General features: G+C 40.1%; 1 protein-coding gene across 1 annotated transcript in view; it reads right to left on the bottom strand.

Annotated features, from left to right (window-relative positions):
- Nucleotides 1-21,838, bottom strand: part of ttyh2 (tweety family member 2) — a 145,006-nt gene that overhangs the window by 20,253 nt on the left and 102,915 nt on the right. Inside the window, exons 8-14 of the mRNA XM_060844822.1 lie at nt 18,073-18,142; nt 15,937-15,992; nt 15,297-15,389; nt 13,913-14,005; nt 11,018-11,160; nt 2,374-2,574; nt 1,326-1,404 (exon numbers count right to left, since the gene is read on the bottom strand). Of these exons, the coding sequence (XP_060700805.1) occupies nt 1,326-1,404; nt 2,374-2,574; nt 11,018-11,160; nt 13,913-14,005; nt 15,297-15,389; nt 15,937-15,992; nt 18,073-18,142 (735 nt within the window). The remainder of the gene's footprint in view (nt 1-1,325; nt 1,405-2,373; nt 2,575-11,017; nt 11,161-13,912; nt 14,006-15,296; nt 15,390-15,936; nt 15,993-18,072; nt 18,143-21,838) is intronic.

Raw genomic sequence — 21,838 nt, 5'->3', positions numbered from 1 at the left:
CATTCAAAGATGCTGAGTTCATATATAATACACTACCCTATAATTACCATGATAAAAATTGATTGCTGGGTGACCACAACTAGAAAGTTAGATCCATACACTTCATTACTGACTGTGTAATAACCCGATTCTGGATCAGTGGTGCTGGAAGAGCACAGCAGTTCAGGCAGCATCCAAAGTGCAGCGAAATCGACGTTTCGGGCAAAAGCCCTTCATCAGGAATAAAGGCAGTGAGCCTGAAGCAGGGAGAGATAAGCTAGAGGAGGGTGGGGGTGGGGAGAAAGTAGCATAGAGTACAATGGGTGAGTGGGGGAGGGGATGAAGGTGATCGGTCAGGGAGGAGAGGGTGGAGTGGATAGATGGATAAAGGAGCTAGGCAGGTCAGCCAAGTCCGGACAAGTCATGGGGACAGTGCTGAGCTGGAAGTTTGGAACTAGGGTGAGGTGGGGGAAGGGGAAATGAGGAAACTGTTGAAGTCCACATTGATGCCCTGAGGTTGAAGTGTTCCGAGGCGGAAGATGAGGCGTTCTTCCTCCAGGCGTCTGGTGGTGAGCGAGCGGCGGCGGCGGAGGCCCAGGACCTCCATGTCCTTGGCAAAGTGGGAAGGGGAGTTGAAATGTTGGGCCACGGGGCGGTGTGGTTGATTGGTGCGGGTGTCCCGGAGATGTTCCCTAAAGCGCTCTGCTAGGAGGCACCCAGTCTCCCCAATGTAGAGGAGACCGCATCGGGAATAACGGATACAATAAATGATATTAGTTGCCTGCACATCGATTTCGCTGCACTTTGGATGCTGCCTGAACTGCTATGCTCTTCCAGCACCACTGATCCAGAATCTTGTTTCCAGCATCTGCGGTCATTGTTTTACCTCTGTGTATTAACCCGACTTGAGATACAGAGCATACTCAGAAGAAATGGAGTTTGCTTAGGCCATTATCTGATCCTCGCCCCATTTCCTTCAGATTGTAAGTCAGTCAATAGTACATTCCAATTCGCCATATTGTCTCCTTAACCCTGACCCATTCTCCAATCAAATCTTATGACAAATATACCAAATATTATTTTCACTACGGTTAGTGTTAGAATAGCCTATAGAAGTAAATAGTTCACTGTTTGTATTTTTATGATCAAGAAATTGACAAATCATACCTTCACAGTCCAGTTTGGTATATTGTATAAAAATACTCTCTTGTTGTGAGGTACCAGTTTGTTAGATATTATCTTAAAGATTGCAATCAGCCCAATGCACCCTGTGGTCTGGACCAAGGAGAAAAAGGAAATTATGAAGTTGGTCATAAAAATGTTTCAGTCCCAGATGCCCAACGTACCGAAGGTGGAGGTGAACTTCTTCCGATCAGTGGAACATTTTCATAGCGAGGGTTTCCACCAAATAGCACAGCGTTATTCCTGTGTGGGAGAATAGAAACTATGTGACAATTTTCATAGTAAATACAAACATTTCCAGAATTGCACTCTCAGTTATGGTTCCTGAATAAACCCTCTTTTGTTGAACTGTTTACAAAAAAGTTTCATGTATACACCACCTGCTGCAATACACACTGGACAGGTAGAAAACTTAACAGTACAACCTTTAGTCATTGCAGTTTACATGGCACCAATTAATTCTTATTATATATTTAATTCCCAGTAATAAGACCAGTGACAATGCCACAGACTGCCGGTTTATAATGATCAGACATACTAGATTTCTTGTTTTGTTGGAACAAAATCTTTTTAATTGAATAATGCATTCTAATTGAGAAACATTGGAAATCAATTTCTGCTCCAGTCAATGGCAGTTTTAAATTGGGGTTAAAGTCATTATACCACCTTTTCTTTCCAAGTCAGTCTTCATGTATATTGTGCTACATGTGAGCACAGAATTAAAATTGAAACTAAAATTGCAACCTGTAAAATATCTTGAAATGGTCAGATAGTTTGCTCATTTATGATAGAACACAATATTTCAGCACTAACACAAAGTCTGAATGTGTATTTAAACCAGATTAGATTACTTATTTACAGTGTGGAAACAGGCCCTTCGGCCCAAGTCCACACCGACCCTCCGAATAGCAACCCACCCAGACCCATTCCCCTACATTTACCCCTTCACCCAACACTACGGGCAATTTAGCACGGCCAATTCACCTAACCTGCACATTTTTGGACTGTGGGAGGAAACCAGAGCACCCGAAGGAAACCCACACAGACACGGGGAGAATGTGCAAACTCCACACAGACAGTTGCCTGAGGTGGGAATTGAACCTGGGTCTCTGGCACTGTGAGGCAGCAGTACTAACCACTGTGCCACCGAGCTGGAAAAATTGGAATGGAGGATAAGACTCCAGCCAGATTTTGTTCAGTCTCTGTACTCACATGTATTCCGGTGCAGGTGCTGTGGTGCCTGTTTGACTGGGGTTTGTGTTTGCAGGTGGATGGAGACTGGTCTGACTGCCCAAACTACTGTTGAAACTGCAAAAACTGTGGACTTGGCCTCGAGTTGGGTTATGGGCTGCAATGCGACGGGCCTGAGGGTTAAAAGGATCTGCTTCATCAATGTCATCATAATCCCGATCTCTGAAACAGAAAAGGAACTCATTTAATCCAGCAGCTGTTGTGCAACAAAATACCATACCTGTGCCACCTCAGCTCACTATTAAGCACAGACTCCGATCATTGTTCTCTTTATTTATATGGCTGTTATAAATTATAATTCATCATCCAAATATAAATGCACGTTTTTTTTTAACTTTCACAATTTTATTTCTTACAAAGCAAATATTACTAAAAGAATGTAGTTTGTTGAAGCTTTTTAATTTGCACTGATTAAGTTCACTTGCCAATCAATCAATCAATCAGTGTGCTCTGCTCATGAAGTATTTTATAAAGTTTCATTTTACTTCTGTGTTTCTTTAAAATTGTCCTGCTGAGCAGAAATGAAAAGCTTCAAAAAAATGTGATTTCTATTTCATAGATTTAGATTTTATTGTCACATATACTCAAGTGAGGGGTACAAGAGTACAGAGAAAAGTGTACAATGCCACCACACGTGGTTCTTAGGGACAATACACCTAGGCACAACATTTTCATTACAGAAGTAGAAAGATACAGATACAAGTTAAAGTGTTCAGCATCACAGACTTCTCAGTATTGAAGTGGAAAGATAAAGAAACAAAGTCAAAACATCACACAGCAATATTCAAGAACTACACTATCAAATGACTCTAATGTCCATTAAGTAAATTAAAATTCAAGTGCTACTGTTTTCTCCAATAAAAACAGCAATAAGATTTTCTGAACTTATAAAACCAGATGTTGCATATATTCGAAATAAGTTGCAATATATTGACTGGAGATACTTAAAAAACAGGGCTAACCACAATAGTATTTAGTTCAGAGGAAGGGTGGAGTTATTTCTTCTGCAAATTTGACTATAACTTGCTCATGATTTGCTTTGCCTGCTCACATGCTGAGTGCTGCATTGGGTTATCAGAACGGATGTTGAGGTTTTTGAGAAGGTGCAGTGCAGGTTCACTGCAATTTCCTAGAAATATGAAGAGTGACTTGAGAACAACTGGTTTTCTTTTCCCCCAAACACCAAAAATTGGGCTACGGTATGACACAAATGTGCAAAGATGGGATTGAAACATTGAAGAGGCAAACGATTTCTGGTCAGTGTAGGGGGGTCAGGGTGAGAACTATAACCTTAAGCTGATATAGAAGAGACGAAAGACAGAAAGCAAGGAAACTTTCCTTATGAAGAGCCTTGAGCCCATGGAAATCATTGATGTGGATAGTGGTTGAAACAGAAAAGTATCATCCTTCAGGTTTAGATTGAATAAATAGATGAAAGAAGAGAGGGTAAATAGATATGGATCAAGAATAGGTAATAGGTAACCTGAACAGTAAGCTTGCAGATGAAGATTGGGGAGCTGTGGATACTGAGGAAGATTGCCATATGATACAGCAGGATATAGAGGTTTGGGCAGAGAAATAGCAGATGGGGTTTAATTGGGACAAATGCAAAGTGATGCATTTTGGAAGATCCAATGCAGGAGGGAACTATATCGTAAATGTCAGAACTCTTAGTAGCATTAACATACAAAGGGTGTACAGATCCATGGTTCCCTGTAATTGGCCAAACAAATGGATAAGGTGGTCAAGAAGGCACATAGAGTCATAGAGATGTACAGCATGGAAACAGACCCTTCGGTCCAACCTGTCCATGCTGACCAGATATCCCAACCTAATCTAATCCCATTTGCCAGCATTTGGCCCATATTCCTCTAAATTCCTATTCACATACCCATCCAGATGCCTTTTAATGCTGTAATTATACCAGCCTCCACCACTTCCTCTGGCAGCTCATTCCATACATGCACCACTCTGAGTGAAAAGTTGCCCTTTAGGTCCCTTTTATATCTTTCCCCTCTCACTCTAAATCTATGCCCTCTAGTTCTGGACTCCCCACCTCAGGGAAAGGATTTTATCTATTTACTCTATCCATGCCCCTCAAAGTTTTATAAACCTTTATAAGATCACCCCTCAGCCTCCCATTCTGCAGGGAAAATAGCCCCAGTTTATTTAACCTCTCCCTCTAGCTCAAACCTGGCAACATCCTTGCAAATCTTTTCTCAACCCTTTCAAGTTTCATAATGTTCTTCCAATAGGAAGGAGACCAGGATTGCAAGCAATATGCCAAAAGTGGCCTAACCAATGTCCTGTACAGCCACAATATGACTTGCCAACTGCTATACTTGATGCTCTGATCAATAAAGGAAAGCAAACTAAATGCCTTCTTTACTATCCTATCTACCGGCAACTCGACTTTCAAGGAACTATGAACCTGTACTCCAAGGTCTCTTTGTTCAGCAACATTTCCAGGACCTGATCACTAAGTGTATAAGTCCTGCTCTGATTTGCTTTTCCAATTATCTAAATTAAACTCCATTAGCCACTCCTCAGCCTATTGGCCCATCTGATCAAGATCCCATTGTACTCTGTGGTAACCTTCTTTGCTATCCACTCCATGTCCAATTTTGGTGTAAACTGCAAACTTACTAACTATACCTTCTATGTTCACATCCAAATCATTTACATAAATGACAAAAAGCAGTAGATCCAGCACCGATCCTTGTGGCACTCCACTGGTCACAGGCCTCCGGTCTGAAAAGCAACCCTCCACCACCACCCTCCGTCTTCTACCTTCGAGCCAGTTCTGAATCCAAATGGCTAGTTTGCCCTGTATTCCATGAGATCAAACCTTGCTAACCACCCACCCATGAAGAACCTTGTCGAACACATTACTGAAGTCCATATAGCTCACATCTACCACTCTGCCCTCATCAATCCTCTTTGTTACTTCTTCAAAAGGTTCATGAAACATAATTTCCCACGCACAAAGCCATGTTGACTATCCCTAGTCAGTCCTTGCTTTTCAAAATACATGAAAATTCTGACCCTCAGGATTCCCTGCAACAAATTGCCCACTACCAATGTCAGGCTCACCAGTCTATAGTTCCCTGGCTTGTCCTTACCATCTTTCTTAAACAGTGGCACCACGTTAGCCAACCTCCAGTCTTCCTGCACCTCACCTGTGACTATTGATGATACAAATATCTTAGCAAGAGGCCCAGCAATCACTTTCCTAGCTTCCCACAGAGTTCTAGGGTACACCTGATCAGGTCCTGGGGATTTATCCACTTGCATTCATTTAAAGACATTCAGCACCACCTCCTCTGTAATATGGACATTCTTGAAGATGTTACCATCTATTTCCCTACATTCTAATTCTTCCGTGCCCCCTTCACAGTAAAAATTGATGCAAAGTACTTGTTTAGTATCTCTCCTATCTCCTGCAGCTCCACACAAAGGCCACCTTGCAGATTTTTGAGGGGCCCTATTCTCTCCTGAGTCACCCATTTGTCCTTAATATATTTATAAAAGCCCTATGGATTCTCCTTAATTCTATTTGCCAAAGCTATCTCATGTCCCCTTTTTCCCCTTCTGATTTCCCTCTTACTTATACTCCTACTGCCTTTGGATTCTCCTCAGGATTCAATTCATCTCTCTTGTCCAAACCTGACAGATGCTTCCTTCTTTTTCTTCTTAGTTAAGACAGGCATCATTTGTCGGTGCAGGGTTGGTGGGTCCATGGCCCTGTTCCTGTGCTGTACTGTTCTTTGTAACCCTGACTAGAACTTCCCTACACCTACCAGCCTTACCTTTCACCCTAAGAGGAATATTACTTTCTCTGGACTCTCGTTATCTCATTTCTAAAGACTTCCCACTTTCCAGCCGTCCATTTACCTGTGAACATCTGCTTCCAATCAGCTTTTGAAAGTTCTTTCCTAATACCATCAAAATAAGCCTTCCTCCAACTTAGAACTCAACTTTTAAATACAGACTATCCTACTCCAGCATTATTTTAAAACAAATAGAATTATGATCCCTGGCCCCAAAGTGATGCCCCACTACCACCTCAGTCACCTGCCCTGCCCTATTTCCCAAGAATAGGTGACGTTTTACACCTTTTCTAGTACATACATCCATATACTGAATCAGAAAAATGTTCTTGTACACACTGAACAAATGCCTCTCCACCAAAACCCTTAACATTATGGCAGTCCCAGTCTACGTTTGGAAAGTTAACATCCATAGCATGCTTGCCTTCATCAGTCAGGGCACAGAGTCTAAAAAATTGGCAAGTCAAGGTGTAGCTGTGTAGGACTTTAATAAGGCTACATTTGGAATATTGTGTGCAGTTGCTACACTACAAGAAGGATGTAGAGACTTTGAAGACGGTACAGAAACAATTTACCTTGATATTGCTTGGTTTGTAGGGTATTAGCTGAGGAGAGACTGATCAAACTTAGTTTGTTTTCACTCGAACATCAAAGAATGAGAGGTGACTTGATAGGACTTCACAAAATCATGAGACATAGATAAAATGGATAGTCAGAATCTTTTCTCTTGGGCAGAAATGTGAATTACAAGGGGACATACATTTGGAGGGATTAGGTTTAAGGCAATGTGAAAGACAAGTTTTGTTGCAAAGGGCAGTAAGTGCCTGTAATGTGCTGCCAGAAGAGGTGGAGGTGGATAGTTAAGAGGCATCTTGACATATATATGAATAGACAGGAAATAGAGGATATGGACTGTGAAGAGGCAGTATGTTTTTAGTTAAGACAGGCATCATTTGTCGGTGCAGGGTTGGTGGGTCCATGGCCCTGTTCCTGTGCTGTACTGTTCTTTGTAACCCTGACTAGAACTATATACTTGTGCTAGGCTAAATGGCAAAACAGGGTTCAAGTCCCACTTGATCCAGAGGTGTGTAACAACATCTCTGAACACTTTGATTAGATAAATAAGTTAAATAAAAATTAAGAATTAAATAGCAAAACAGACTTTGTGCCAGATGATCCATTTTCATGATTCTGAATTTGTATATCCATTCCCATACATGATGATAAATTTTGGTCCTTTTAAATAATCTAAGATAGAGAACTTGTGCCAGTAAAGCAATTTTATATAAGCTGCATTTCTCTCCTCTAGCTCAATACACTACTTAAATTCCTCACTCTAGACTTTATTTTCAGAAATACTTCCAGTCGAGTCACAAGTTAAAGGTAGCCAAATGAACAAACATTTTAGACAAGGTCATTGAGTGCAGTGAAAGTCAGTGGTTATTATAATTACAATTTCAATACCTTACCTCACACTGTAACATTCCCAGCGAGCTGGATCCATCCGGTCACAGTCATAGAGATGCACAGCATGGAAAGAGACCCTTCGGTCCAACCCATCCATGCCGACCAGATATCCCAAACCAATCTAGTCCCACCTGTCAGCACCCAGCCCATATCCCTCCAAACCCTTCCTATTCACATACCCATCCAAATGCCTTTTAAATGTTGCAATTGTACTAGCCTCCACCACATCCTCTGGCAGTTCATTCCAAACACGTATCACCCTCTATGTGAAAAAGTTGTCCTGTAGGTCTCTTTTATATCTTTCCCCTCTCACTCTAAACCTATGCCCTCTAGTTCTGGACTCCCCAACCCCAGGGAAAAGGCTTTGCCTATTTACCCTATCCATGCTCCTCATAATTTAGTAAACCTCTATAAGGTCACCCCTCATCCTCCGACACTCCAGGAACAGTCCTAGCCTGTTCAGTCTCTCCCTATAGCTCAAAACCCCAACCCTGGCAACATCCTTGTACATCTTTTCTGAACCCTTTCAAGTTTCACAACATCTTTCCGATAGGAAGGAGACCAGAACTGCACACAATATTCCAACGGTGGCCTAACCAATGTCCTGTACAGCCGCAACATGACCTCCCAACTCCTGTACTCAATACTCTGACCAATAAAGGAAAGCATACCAAATGCCTTCTTCACTATCCTATCTACCTGCGACTCCACTTTCAAGGAACTATGAATCTGCACTCCAAGGTCTCTTTGTTCAGCAACACTCCCAAGGATCTTACCATTAAGTGTATAAGTCCTACTAAGATTGCTTTCCCAAAATGCAGCACCTCGCACTTAGCTGAATTAAACTCCATCTGCCACTTCTCAGCCCATTGGCCCACCTGGTCAAGATCCTGTTGTAATCTGAGGAAACCCTCTTCACTGTCCACTACACCTCCAATTTTGGTGTCATCTGCAAACTTACTCACTGTACCGCTTATGCTCACATCCAAATCATTTATGTAAATGATAAAAGAGTTGAGCACTCAGCACCGATCCTTGTGGCACTCCACTGGTCACAGGCCTCCAGTCTGAAAAACAACCCTCCATCACCACCTTCTGTCTTCTACTTTTGAGCCAGTTCTGTATCCACATGGTATTGAATAACAATGTACATTTCACCCAAACAGTTTTTTTTTGGCAGTGCCCGTTCCTCTGGGCTGGCAGGTCAGGGTACAAGTCCCTCCTGCACAAGAAGTGAGTCAGAACATACTGGTTAAAAATTACTTTTTATACTGCAACTACATTTCCTTCTCTCATTTGGGGTGAATAAACTGTTTTCATGTCACTGTTCTTTATTGTTAATTCATGGGATGAGGCCAGCATTCATTGTGCAAGTTAAAGAAGGCTACCACAATATTTTGTATTGTGAGGCACAGAGATGTCCTTTATAAATCAGACTACACTCCTTAAAGTTCTATTTATTAATTAATTATCATAATTATTAGTGGGAGATATTGATAATATCAACAGACTGACAATCCAGAGGGTACTGGCTAATACTTGGGGGACCTGGCAGTTGTTGGAACTTAAAATCCAAACATTAAACACGGATTCAAAGCTAGTGTCAGTGATAGTGACCTTGACATCATATTGGTTCTTACAAAAACCCACCTGGTTCACTTGGTCCTTTTGGGAAGGAAATCTGCCATCCTTACATAGTCTGACCTACATGCAATTCCAACTTCACCAGAATCTGTTCGACTCTCAACAGCCCAATGAAATGGCTGAGCTAATCATTCGGTTCAAGGGCAATTAAGAATTGAGAATAAGTGGTATCCCGTCTAAGAATATCAATTGAGGCTCCTTACATTCCTTTATCACTCACTCAGTATGCTATTATTCACCAGCTGTAAAATGCCGTACTGTCACGTCACCTGAAACCACCTTTGTTCAGTGATAATTTATAATATTATCAACCAAATACGGTACTTGGGGATCAGATTGTTACCCATGGTGTCCACAGAGTTTAAGAATTTCCTAAGCTATGCTTGATTGCTTGGGTGGACGTTTTTAATAGACACACCATTTGCAACAAGATACTTTGTCCAATCATATTGAACATTGCAGAATGTATTGCAATTAAGGATAAAACAATTTCTTCAAGCAAACTGCATTTACATTGCAATATCTCAATCAGGAAAATCTTCCACTACCTTTTAACATATAAAATCTCTGAACATGTACAGAGATGGCTCCCTCACTATTGGAAAGGAATGTAAACAATTCCTTTTTTACATAACTGAACTACAACATGAAAATAGAATGGCCCAACCAGTTCACATTAATGATTATCCTATAAGCATCAGCAGACATAATCCCATAGTTTATTTGGACTGTTGTGCACAGTTTTGGTCTCTTTTTCTGAGGAAGGATGTTCCACCTAAGAAAGGAATGCAACAAAGGCTTACCAGACTGATTCCTGAGATAGCAGTACTGAAATATAAAGAGAGACTGGATCAGGAAAGGATTTCATAGAAACCTACCAAATTCTACCAGGACCAGACAGGCTAAACACGGGAAAGATGTTTCCAATAACACGGGAGTCCAGAATTAGAAGTCTGGTTCACAGTCTAAGGATACAGGTTAGGCCATTTAGGTCTGATATGAAATAAGGAGTTATAGTTCTTAGTGCTAAAGGATCAAATGGTATGGAAGCTGAAATAGGATGATCAGCCATGATCATATTGAATGGTGAAGCAGGCTTGAAGTGCTGAATGGCGAAGCAGGCTTGAAGTGCTGAATGGCCTATTCCTGATCTTATTTACATGTTTCTATGTGTCTATTCTGTTTGTGTATCCCTCGTTCTCATCTTCAACGACTGCTAAGTTTGCTGGATAGGTGGTTTGCAATGCAGGATGATGCCACAAACGTGGGTACAATTCCTGTACCAGCTGAGATAACTCTGTGGCACTCAAACTCTCCCCTTGCCTAAGGCATGGTGAGTTTCTCCAGCAATTTCTGTCTTTGTTTAAGCATTCTTAAATGTTGACATGGTTTCTGTTTTTTTTAATCATCAACTCACTGAGCCAGTCTATTCCACAACCCCAACCTGTTGTTTGTAAAGGTTTTCTCCTATTGTCTGTCCAACATCTTTTATGTGCAATCTATGTTCTTGGTGCCTTGTCCTAGGTCCCTCAATCTTTCGCAACAGTGTGTTGTTAAATATTTTTATCAACTCATTATGAAGAGAAAGAGGGAGAACGTTTAACTTCCTTTGCATGTGACACTCTTCAAAATCAGTACATGACACAAGATAGTGTGGCATTTACCTGATTACTAAGTGGTTACAAGCACAAGATATTGCACAGATCATGGCACAAAACGCAACTGCAGCCAGGATAGAAAAAAGTGAAAGGTAGAGTAATCCCTCAACCCCATCGTAACACACACCAATTAGGGCATCCAGATAGTCCTATAGAGAAACAAAGAGAAAATCATGTTAGGAAATGCAACCCTGTACAGAATTTGATGAGTCAACCTGCACCAACTTAGCAGTACAATACGATGTTACTGGATCAGAGAAAAAGGCATTACAAATCCTAGTTATGGTGTTATACATATTTTTTTAAAATACAAAGGCTTATTTTAACTGGTCAAAGGAAAGAAAACAGGTGACTGACTCACTGCTGCCCATTTCCTACTCATAAAGTCATAGAGATGTACAGCACAGAAACAGACCCTTCAATCCAACTTGTCCATGTTGACCAGATATCTGAACTTAATCTAATCCCATTTTCCAGCACTTAGCCCATATCCCTCCAAACTCTTCCTATTCATATATCCATCCAAATGCCTTTTAAATGTTGTAATTTAAGCAGCCTCCACCACTTCTTCTGGCAGAGCATTCCATCCATGCACCACCCTGCGTGTGAGAAAGTTGCTTCTTTGGTCCTTTTAAATTTTTCCTCTCACTCTAAATCTGTGGGTAGACCCACAATGCTATTAGGAAGGGAATTCTGGAACGTTGACCCAGCAACACTGAATGAATGGTGATACATTCCCAAATCAATGGTGGGTTGAGTCTATTCACAGATTTAATACCCTTTCTTCTTTTACTTATGCCTTTTAAGTTGTTCACCTCAGAAAGATTAACCTACACCAAGCCATTTACCACTTGAACTCTCATACATTTATCCAACATCTCCAGAGTTAATTACTGGGAAGCTCTTAGGAATTTGTTTTAACACAAACGCTTTCTAAATGATTGCTGAAAATTGAATTAGCATTTGCAAATGTACTTTTCACCTGGTGTCACTCCTGTCTTTTCTCAGAAGCCCAGTAAATATGACTTTTGTCAATAATGATCCAATTATCTTTTGAAAGCCCCATTGACCCTGCTCCCCCTGCATTCAAGAAGTTGAACATTCAATGTGTAAAAAATATTTTCTCATGCTTCACCACTGCTTCTTTTGCCAATGACCATAAATCATGCTCTCTGGTTCTTAATCCTTCCACTCTTGAGAACAAATTCTCTTTGCTCAGTCTTATGAGACACCTCATCATTTTGAAAACCTCCATAAAATTTCCTCTCAATCTTCTCTTCTCCCAGCTAAACATCCCATCTTCTCCAATCTCTCCATATAATTTAAGTTCTTCATTCCTGGAAACATTCTCATGAATGTTTTCTACTCCCTGTCTCACTCTTTCATATTCTTTCTAAAATGCGGTGCCTAGAACTGGACACAATACTCCAGTTGATGTCAAGTCAGTGTTTTATGCAGGTTTAGCATAACTTCCTTGCTTTTTAACTCCTTGCTCCTACTGACAAAACCCAGTTTTAGTATGATATTAATCATGCTGTTCAGTCACCTTCAAGCCCCTCTACTCCCACAACTTCTTTAGTATCCTTTGACTTACATGTCTCTCTGCACACCTTCTAACATAATTTATTAAATGCATTAACTTTAATCTGCCACGTGTCTACCAATTCAACCAATCTATTTACATCTTTTTGAAGTGTTACACTATCATTCACGTTGTTTTCAAAATAGCATCATCCTCAAATACAAAGCAGTGTCCTGTACACAGCGGTTATCAATATGTATCAGGGAGAGCACAGCGGCCTTACATTGTTGGGGGACACCACCAAAAACCCTCCTTCAGCCTGAAAAGCTGCTGTGCTCCATTCCACTTTGTTTCCTGTCACTCAGACAATTTCATTTCCATATTGCTACTGCCCGTTTTACTCTATGAACTTTAACTTTGTTTAAGTAATTTAAACAGTAGTTTGTCACATGTCTTTTGGGAGTTCGCATGCTCCACATCAACAGCTTTATCCTCATCTACCCTTTTGCTTATTCTTCAAAAAACTCAAGCAAATTAATTAAATGTATTTTACACTTAACAGATTCAAACTGGTTTACCTTAATTTGCCCAAGTGACAAGTAATTTTGTTCTGAATGACATAAATGACTTCTACAGAGTGAACAACTTAAAATATGTTCAAGGCAAATGTTAATTTTTGCCTCTTTATGTAACTAAACAAGACTCATTTTCTTTGCAAAACATTAATGTTAATAGGAAATGATTTTCTTACTATTCCAGATTGAAGGTATAACTTTCACTCAACTCACATTAGCCAAGAGCTTTAAAAAGGAACTCCTTCATTATCAAAATGGGGAATCAATGTAATGTTTATTTCTGGTAGCCGATCAGGAGCCAGCATTTAACAAACACGTTAAAACACAATCCTCAACAGAAATTGCTGAAAAAGGACCGAGGAAGGGTCACTGGATGTGAAACATTCACTCTTGATTTCTTTCCAAAGATGCTGCCAGATCTGCTGAGCTTTCCCAGTAACTTCTGTTTTTGTTTCTGATTACCAGAATATGCAGTTCTTTTGGTTTTTAATTAAAACACTACATTGTAGCCATAGGTAAAAGATAGCAGGTCAGGCAGTATCCAAGGAACAGGAAATTCGACGTTTCGGGCCAGAGCCCTTCATCAGGAATGAAGGGCTCTGGCCCGAAACGTCGAATTTCCTGTTCCTTGGATGCTGCCTGACCTGCTGTGCTTTAACCAGCAACACATTTTCAGCTCTGATCTCCAGCATCTGCAGACCTCACTTTTTACTCATAGGTAAAAGATAGAAAACAGAGTTTAAAAAAAACAAAGCAAAAGTTTAAAATAGGCAAAGGTATTACTTTGCTTCATTGTTAATTCACCTTATGGAGTCCTCGGCAGTCAAGCATTGCTGTGAGCTGATGCAAGTTGGTTTCAGATCTATTTAGTAGCAGTTGTATCTCAAGAAGGTCCTTCTGAGAAGGCAGAATGTTTAGTCAGACAAGTTTGACTAAATCAAACAACTGTAGTTTGAGCTGACGAGCAAATTACTCCTGACAGGAGGATACACTCAATGATCTGTGTCCATGTCATTGTTATTTAGTTGTAGTTTTGTTTCTTTTTCATATATTAATAACATCTGAGACATTCAGATGCATTATCAAAATTATGAAGAACTTCAAAGACAAACAGATATAGATTAGTGTACAGGCAGATAAATATATGAAATTCAAGACAATTGGAAGGTGCAATTGATAAATCTGTTGATAAAAGATAGACTCCTATACTTTACACATAAAAGTGGAGGGGACAAAAACAAGTAAGTATTACATTATTACAAATCATTGGACTGGTGCTTTTCATAATATAGTATCTAATTTTGCAATCATGCTTTAGGAAAGACAAGGTCATGAAAAGAACATGAAAGATTAGACCATAAGACCATTAGATATAACGAAGGAATAGGTCATTTGGCTTATCATGTCTGCTCCATCATTTTATCATGGTTGATGTGTTTCTCAACTCAATTCTCCTACTTCCTCCCTGTAACCCTTGTCCCCCTTACCAATCAAGAATCTATCTATCTCACTCTTAAAGACATTTAATTACTCCATTGTATTTCCTGCTAGGCTCCCCTTCCAATCAACTCTGGCCAGCACCACCCTCATGTCTTTGTAGTTACCTTTACTCAAGATTCACGGAGATCATATGGAGGGATGAGATGTTTTCGATTGAAGAGGAATATACATGAGTTCCAAACTTTCAATATCAGAACTAACAATATGGAATTACTCAATAGCTCAATTAGTTCATTAATAGAATAAGCAATCTCTGCTGTAAATTGAGGAAGCTCTTGGTTCATGTAGCAACCAATGCAATTAGCCTATTCCAGCGAAGGAACTCCAAGTATCATAACACTTATAATAGTATAGAGGTAGGCCTAGGCACATTGCAGAATCAACCATATACATACAGCAAGACAAACCACTGTAGTTTATATTTTGGTTACGAGTGGACAGTTAGAGTGCAACAGGTGAACCGGTGAACCACATGGGAGAAGTGCTCAACTTGAGGGGTGATTAATTGCCAAAAATCACTTAGGTTCAGAAGAGAAACTATACCAAGGTCAGAAGTGAATAACCTGGAAAATTAAGTCTTGGTATAAGCTTAAATTAAGTTGGGAGATGACAACATGTTCAAGGATTCAGTCATAGTAAGACTGAGAAACATAATCAATGCTTTACAAAATAAAATTTTATCTCTTACCTTTGCCATTGGGAATACTGGCACAGCAATGTACATCATTCCTTGAATCTGTCGTTCCATAGCAGTCAAAGATCGTTGGAAACTTGAAAGAATCTGTACAAGGAAAAAGATTGTATTGAACAAAACTTTTTTTTTGAAAATCACTTCCTTCTTTTAATTTCCATGTCCATGTTCAGTTTTTAGTTTTACGTTTTAGTTTCATGTTTCCATGTGAATAACTTAGCTAATGATAGAAAAATTTACCTCTTTCCAAAATAAATCAAGCTTCAAATTGAACAGATATAAACATAATAGACAGGTAAAGTCCTTTTGGCTCATAAAGCCTAATGTACATAATTGTGATATCTTGTGAATCACAGTACATACACACATTACCTGTCACCATTTCAAATCTACTGCCAATGAAATTGGCATCACAGAAACTTACAATATGGAAACAAGCTGTTCAGCCCATCACACCTATGCCAGCTTTCTTAAAGGTATCATCTCATTACTCCCACTCCTTTTACAATTTCAAATTATACATACTGACGTACAAAATAGGATGAACTCGTTTCACTTGTATGATTAGAACATATTACTTAACCACTTAATTTTATCTCATTTCCTAAAATTTATATCAATATAGAATATTGCAAACCTGTTGAAATGGGTTACTTATGCTGTGGCTGCAATACAGGTAATAATGTACTACATCTGTAAGCAAAACAAATAAACATCAGTTAGAACTCCCAAAGCCCAACTCTAAAACATGAATTATGTGTTGAAACGGTGCTTGTGTACAAACTTCTTGTGGAAAGTTCAGCTGTTTTGAAGCCAGTTTATTGATATATGTACAACTAAATCTAAAAGTTATAGTTTCAGCTGATGGATGAATTGTTTGGGTTTCATTTTACTTGGCAAAAAAAGAAACATGAGGCTGTGCACAACAATTTGTGTTCATGCCATTATTATTCATAGAATCATAGAAACCCTACAGTGTGGAAGCAGGCCATTTGGCCCATCGCATCCACACCAACCCTCTGAAGAGCATCCCATGCAGACCCGCCTCATACTCTATCCCTGTAAGCCTATTTCCCATGGCTAATCCACCTAGCCCGCAAACCCTTAGATACTATGTGCAATTTAGCATGGCCAATCCACTTAACTGGCACATCTTTGGACTGTGGCAGGAAACCCATGCAGAAACGTGGAGAATGTGCCAACTCCTCATAGACAGTCACCCGAAGCTAGAATCAAAGCCAGGTCCCTGGCGCTGTAAGGCGGCCATGCTTACCTCTGAACCACCATGCCGTATGGTTGTAAGCTTTATTTCTTTCTCATATATGAATAACATTTGAGACAATCGGGTGAACTATCAAAATTATGAAGATGAGAGTAGGCAACTTCAAAGACAAACAGACATATTTATCTGCTTGCGCACTAATCTATAAAACTTGAAACAACTGGGAGGACAGTTTGTTAAATCTATTGATAAAAGATACACATAATGGTGGAAGGGATAAAAGCAAACAGGAATTACACTTTCACAAATTATTGGATTGGTTTTAGTTGGAATATCATGTCCAATCTGGTAATGTTGCTTTGGGAAAGACAGTGTGGTTGTGAAGAGAATAAGAAAAGATTCACTGAGATCATGATCAGGGGTGAGACATTTTAGTTCAGAGAGGAAACTGCCCTTTGTCTTACTGAGAAATAAAAATGAACATGTAATCCCCACTATTGTCAAAGTTATGGAGAGCTTTGCAAAGGTGAGTGACGTGTGGGAGGGAAGGTGAAGGTGTGGAGCGGAAGGCAGGATTGGCAAGGTCAAAGGAATGTAGGGAACGTTGGCCTGAAGCTTCCAGGCAACAATGCACAACACATTTACCCCTTTATAGGGTCATAAAGTTCAAAATAAGCTGCTCAGGTTAAAGACTACAACTATCAGAACGTTTTTCATGTTATGCTCCTTACTTCCATTTTGATCCCTCTGACCCATTGAGACTGCAAGTTCTGCTCTGTTGAAGCTCTTCTACCTTGAAGAGCTGAGCTATTTTCTTTGCTGCTCCCCCAACACACAATGTAGTCTCCAACTGCCCTCCCCCTACAGAATGCTCAGAATCCCCTGTCCAGAATGCTCAAACCTGCTTGGAAGGCTAACTCCGCCTCTTTCAGGCTTGCTTTCAGGTTTCGGCCTGTGTCAAAACTACTAGCTCTTCCCCCAAAACCTGGACCCCTCTCGACCACTTGGTCTGCCCTGAGCCCCCTGCCCCCTCAGGCACATGGAAGGCTGACGCCTGGATTTGGGCCTGTGGGTGCTGCTGTCAGATCTGACTCACCCACACAAGTCCAATCAGCCACCTGCTGAAATCTGGCAACTCTTGGAGCACAGTGCCAGCCGGTTCTCCCTTGTGGCTGTTTGGCTTGTTCCTATGTTTACATGTTGCAATGGCCTGGGACCATGAATGCACAGATTTTCCGTTGCTCCCTGGAGAAATTGAGGTCTAATGGAAATTTGGCAAGACCACACTTTAGATTTGGGTGGGGGAGGGGGAGGGGTAATCAGAGAGCTATCCTTCAGGACAATCCCAGGAAACTTTGATTGAGCCATCATCCTGGTCCTCACGGGTGAAGAGTTATCACTCCCTGCCTGAGGTCACATAGAATGACTTAAACAATAGGATTAAAATGTCATTGATTTGCAGAACTTTTTTCTCATATCAGTTGCCAACTTTGAGGGAAGGAGGGGGAAGAGAAAAGATGTATAATACTTTTGAAGGACGTGGAAGTTTACCTGAGCTAACTTTATTCCGTGTCATGTTCATGATGAACTTGTCTGGAGCCACGCAGAAATCACTGATCCCCTGAAATGTGAAAGTTAAAAATTATAATGAGGCTGTTCACATCAGGAAAAAAGAAGGGAAAGTAATTAGGGCTAACTTTGCTAAATATTATCAAACCATTGCAGGTGCTTTAAAAATGTGTTCTAAATCTGCCTCCCCATGTTTAGATTAAATTCCCTACAGTGTGGAAACAGGCCCTTCAGCTCAACAAGTCCACACCGACCCTCTAAAGAGCAACCCACCCAGACCCAATCCCCCACGTTATATTTACTCCTGACTAATGCACCCAACACTATGTTGCAATTTAGCATGGTCAATTCACCTGACATGCATGTCTTTGATTGTGGGAGGAAACCAGAGCACCTAGAGGAAACCCATGCAGACACAAGGAGAATGTGCAAACTCCACACAGACGGCCACCTGAGGTGGGAATTGAACCCGGGTCCCTGGCACTTTGAGGCAGCAGTGCTAACCACTGAGCCACCATGCCGCCCTTTGAGTAAAAACATTCCAAGACACTTTGGATATGGCATAATCATCAGGATCCCTCTCTGGATCACTTTTAGTGAGTTCATTTCTCTCCATCCATTGAATTGGATATTCTACATTTTTCGAACGCATTAACGAAACTTGATGCACTAATAACATCCCAGTATTTGATAATGAAACCATACAAAACTTTAAACAGGGCAGCGTCTATATATCCACTCTTTGTTAAGATTTCTTGTCTGCCAATCATCCACCTCTTCCATTAGGTGCAAACATGATTCTTGAATGGCTTGTTGAAGCACACATGCAAATATTTATATTAGATGTCCAGTGTTACAACCAGTGAGGAGGGATCACAGCTTCAGTCAAATGGGTGGTCACAATGTTGTATTTTCATTTTCTTTAGAAGCATGCAGCTGCCAACACTTCAATTAAACTCAGCAACTCATCAAAAATGAAGATGAGGCAACTCTGAGGTTTTCTTCAGTGAAAGAGAGTTCAGTTTTAATTGTATTCTGAAAAAATAACAAAATATGATGTGAAAGGTAAGCACACAAATACAAGTAGTTAGCTCACAAAGGGAAGTTTGCATAGGCAGAATGGTGTCTAGTGCAGACAGGAAAGTAAAGGCAAATGCAATCACATATCTTGAGTGTCTCTAGTGTTGCAGCACTGACAAGACTCGCGTGCAACTATTCAATTTAATTTTGATTTAATTATTCACCTTGTTAGTAAAGATCTACTTGGGCTCCACGCAAAACAATACTTTTCACTGTACCTAGGTAAATGTAATAATAATAATAAATTAAATCAAAAAATATTCAGCTGTTGTCTGTTGCTTTAGTAAAGGCGAAGTTTGCATTACAGAGTTCTCAGTGAATGACTGTTTTCCACCAATGCTGGTTTCCAAGAATGAGACTGAAAGAGAAAGAGCTTCTAGTATCTATGTTACTACAAGCCCAGATTGTTTTATCTCAATTTGATTTTAAAGGCTGCTGTGATATTCTGTTCTGGTGTCTGTCTTTGTTTCATTTCAAGCTGGATACTTTTAGGCAATTGTTGACTCTCAAAGTGTAAATCTATCATCCAAGTGTGAACAAGAGATGAAAATTTCTTGATGCATCATTAATTTTCAGTGCCTTGTGTTCAAGACGGTAACTCTGAGGGAGCCAGTTTCATAATCCACATGCATTGCCTGGACTTGTCAGATGAACACAACCATTACTTTAACTCAGGAGCATCCCTTTCAGAACCACTCTTAGTCCATGTTGTCTTGAGTGTTAAATGATGAAAGATGTATATTGATGGTGCTTTTCACTACAATCATAACACCTGTTATAACTGTAATGTGGACGTTAGTTCATTGCAAGCACATCCTGACCTCATCGGTTATGTGTGATCTGGCCATGTCCAACATTAATTCTTTGCACTCTATCTAAGCCACCGGGATGCATATTCCACACATTATCGATCTATAACTTATTCCATCCTTTTGCATCCAATCAATATCATGAAAATGCAGAAAAACACCTGCAAGGAACTTGATGTTTTACTGTACATTGTTTTAAGTTTGAAAATTACCATATGCATTGATTTTATTTCTGTTACCAATGCAGGCTTGCACTACAATGAATTTTGTCTATTTGTGTTGTGCTGGTAGAACTATTTTTGACCGTTGCTGCCCTACAGTTGGGAACAGTGAGCATATCAAAATTCAGAGCTGTTTCATCCATGTTGCCAATCTGACTTAGTGAATGCTTGCATTTTTATTGCTTCTGATGAACCATTGGAAATCAATGCTTTTGTCATCGAAGCCTTTTTGCCCAATCTTGACCTTTTGTTGCAATATCACTTGCTTTAGTTTATCAAACAGCTACATCAACAAGCTGTTGGTCTGAAATATGTATTTCAGATTGCTGTAAAAAAAATTGCTGGATTGAGAGTTTGATTTGGCACACTTACCTGCATATATTGTAAATATATTTTTCGTTTCTGGTGAGGACATATCCAGTCTGATGATTTTTGACACATCCTTCTCAACAACTGGCGGCTCCCTGTTAGCATGGTGCAGTTGGACCTGGGAATCTTCTTCGGAGTGGATTCTTCTTATCAGTTTTTCACCACACTGAGTTCCCTCACTGCTACACAGTTATTGTTTGAGCTTGCAAATATTACGACTATTAGCTTGGCAGCGTCTTTGTACTCCATTCATTTGGTTGGAGGACAGATTTCTATTTGTCGTTCACCGTGCCACATACTGTATGCTCCACCAACAACAAAACAGAAATTGCTGGCAAAGCTCAGCAGGTCTGGCAGCATGTGTGGAGAGAAATCAGAGTTAACGTTTCAGGTCCAGTGGCCCTTTTTCAGAACTGGCGTTTTAACAGCAATTTCTGTTTTTGATTCTGATTTCCAGTTCTTTTGATTTTTCAGCAGTATGCCGCACATGAGTGTACCTTAAAACTCACACGTCTTTTTCGCAAAACACCATGTTGTTTGCTTCAACACACAAGCTGACGAACTTGAGGCCAATTACTAAAGTAAATGTAACATTTTGTAACCAAAAAGGGAGTTAGGCTTATAAAATATGATATGCAAAGGCATTTTTTTTTGCTTGGAAAAAGAAATGAGTTCTCACATAAGCTGAGTCAGCCTAAATGCTGAGATATACACTTTTTCAAATTATGTTTCCAAACGTTTTAAAGCTTACAGGAAAGTCTATACATGAAAAATGTATAACTCTTGTGCCAGAGTTGAGATTCTCACACACACAACATTGAAACTGCCTACGTGTATATTTATGATTCATGCCAAAGAGGAATTGGAAGAGAAGGAAAAAGGAAGGAAAGATTTGATTTGATTTTTCGTCACATGTTTCGAAATACAGTGCAATGTATCACCAGCTGAAATAACTCAATTGATAGCGCGCTAGACTGCAGATCTAAAGGTCTGTGGTTTAATCCCAAATTTTGGCAAAATGTGTGTTTCCTGAATGTATCAACCTTTATTTATGGAGTGACTCAGTGGTTCGCACTGCTGCTTCACAACACCAGAGACCCAGGTTGATTCCACCCTTGGGTGACTGTCTGGGTAGAGTTTACACATTCTCCTTGTGTCTGTGTGAGTTTCCTTTAGGTGCTCCGGTTTCCTCCCACAGTCCAAAAGATGTGCAGGTTAGGTGGATTGGCCATGCTAAATTGTCAATGTATCCAGGCTGTGTAAAATTGC

Source organism: Hemiscyllium ocellatum, chromosome 25 (assembly GCF_020745735.1).
Source record: "Hemiscyllium ocellatum isolate sHemOce1 chromosome 25, sHemOce1.pat.X.cur, whole genome shotgun sequence".
Classification (NCBI taxonomy): domain Eukaryota; kingdom Metazoa; phylum Chordata; class Chondrichthyes; order Orectolobiformes; family Hemiscylliidae; genus Hemiscyllium; species Hemiscyllium ocellatum.
Note: the sequence above shows the minus strand (reverse complement) of the source record. Positions and strands in the feature narration are given on the sequence as shown.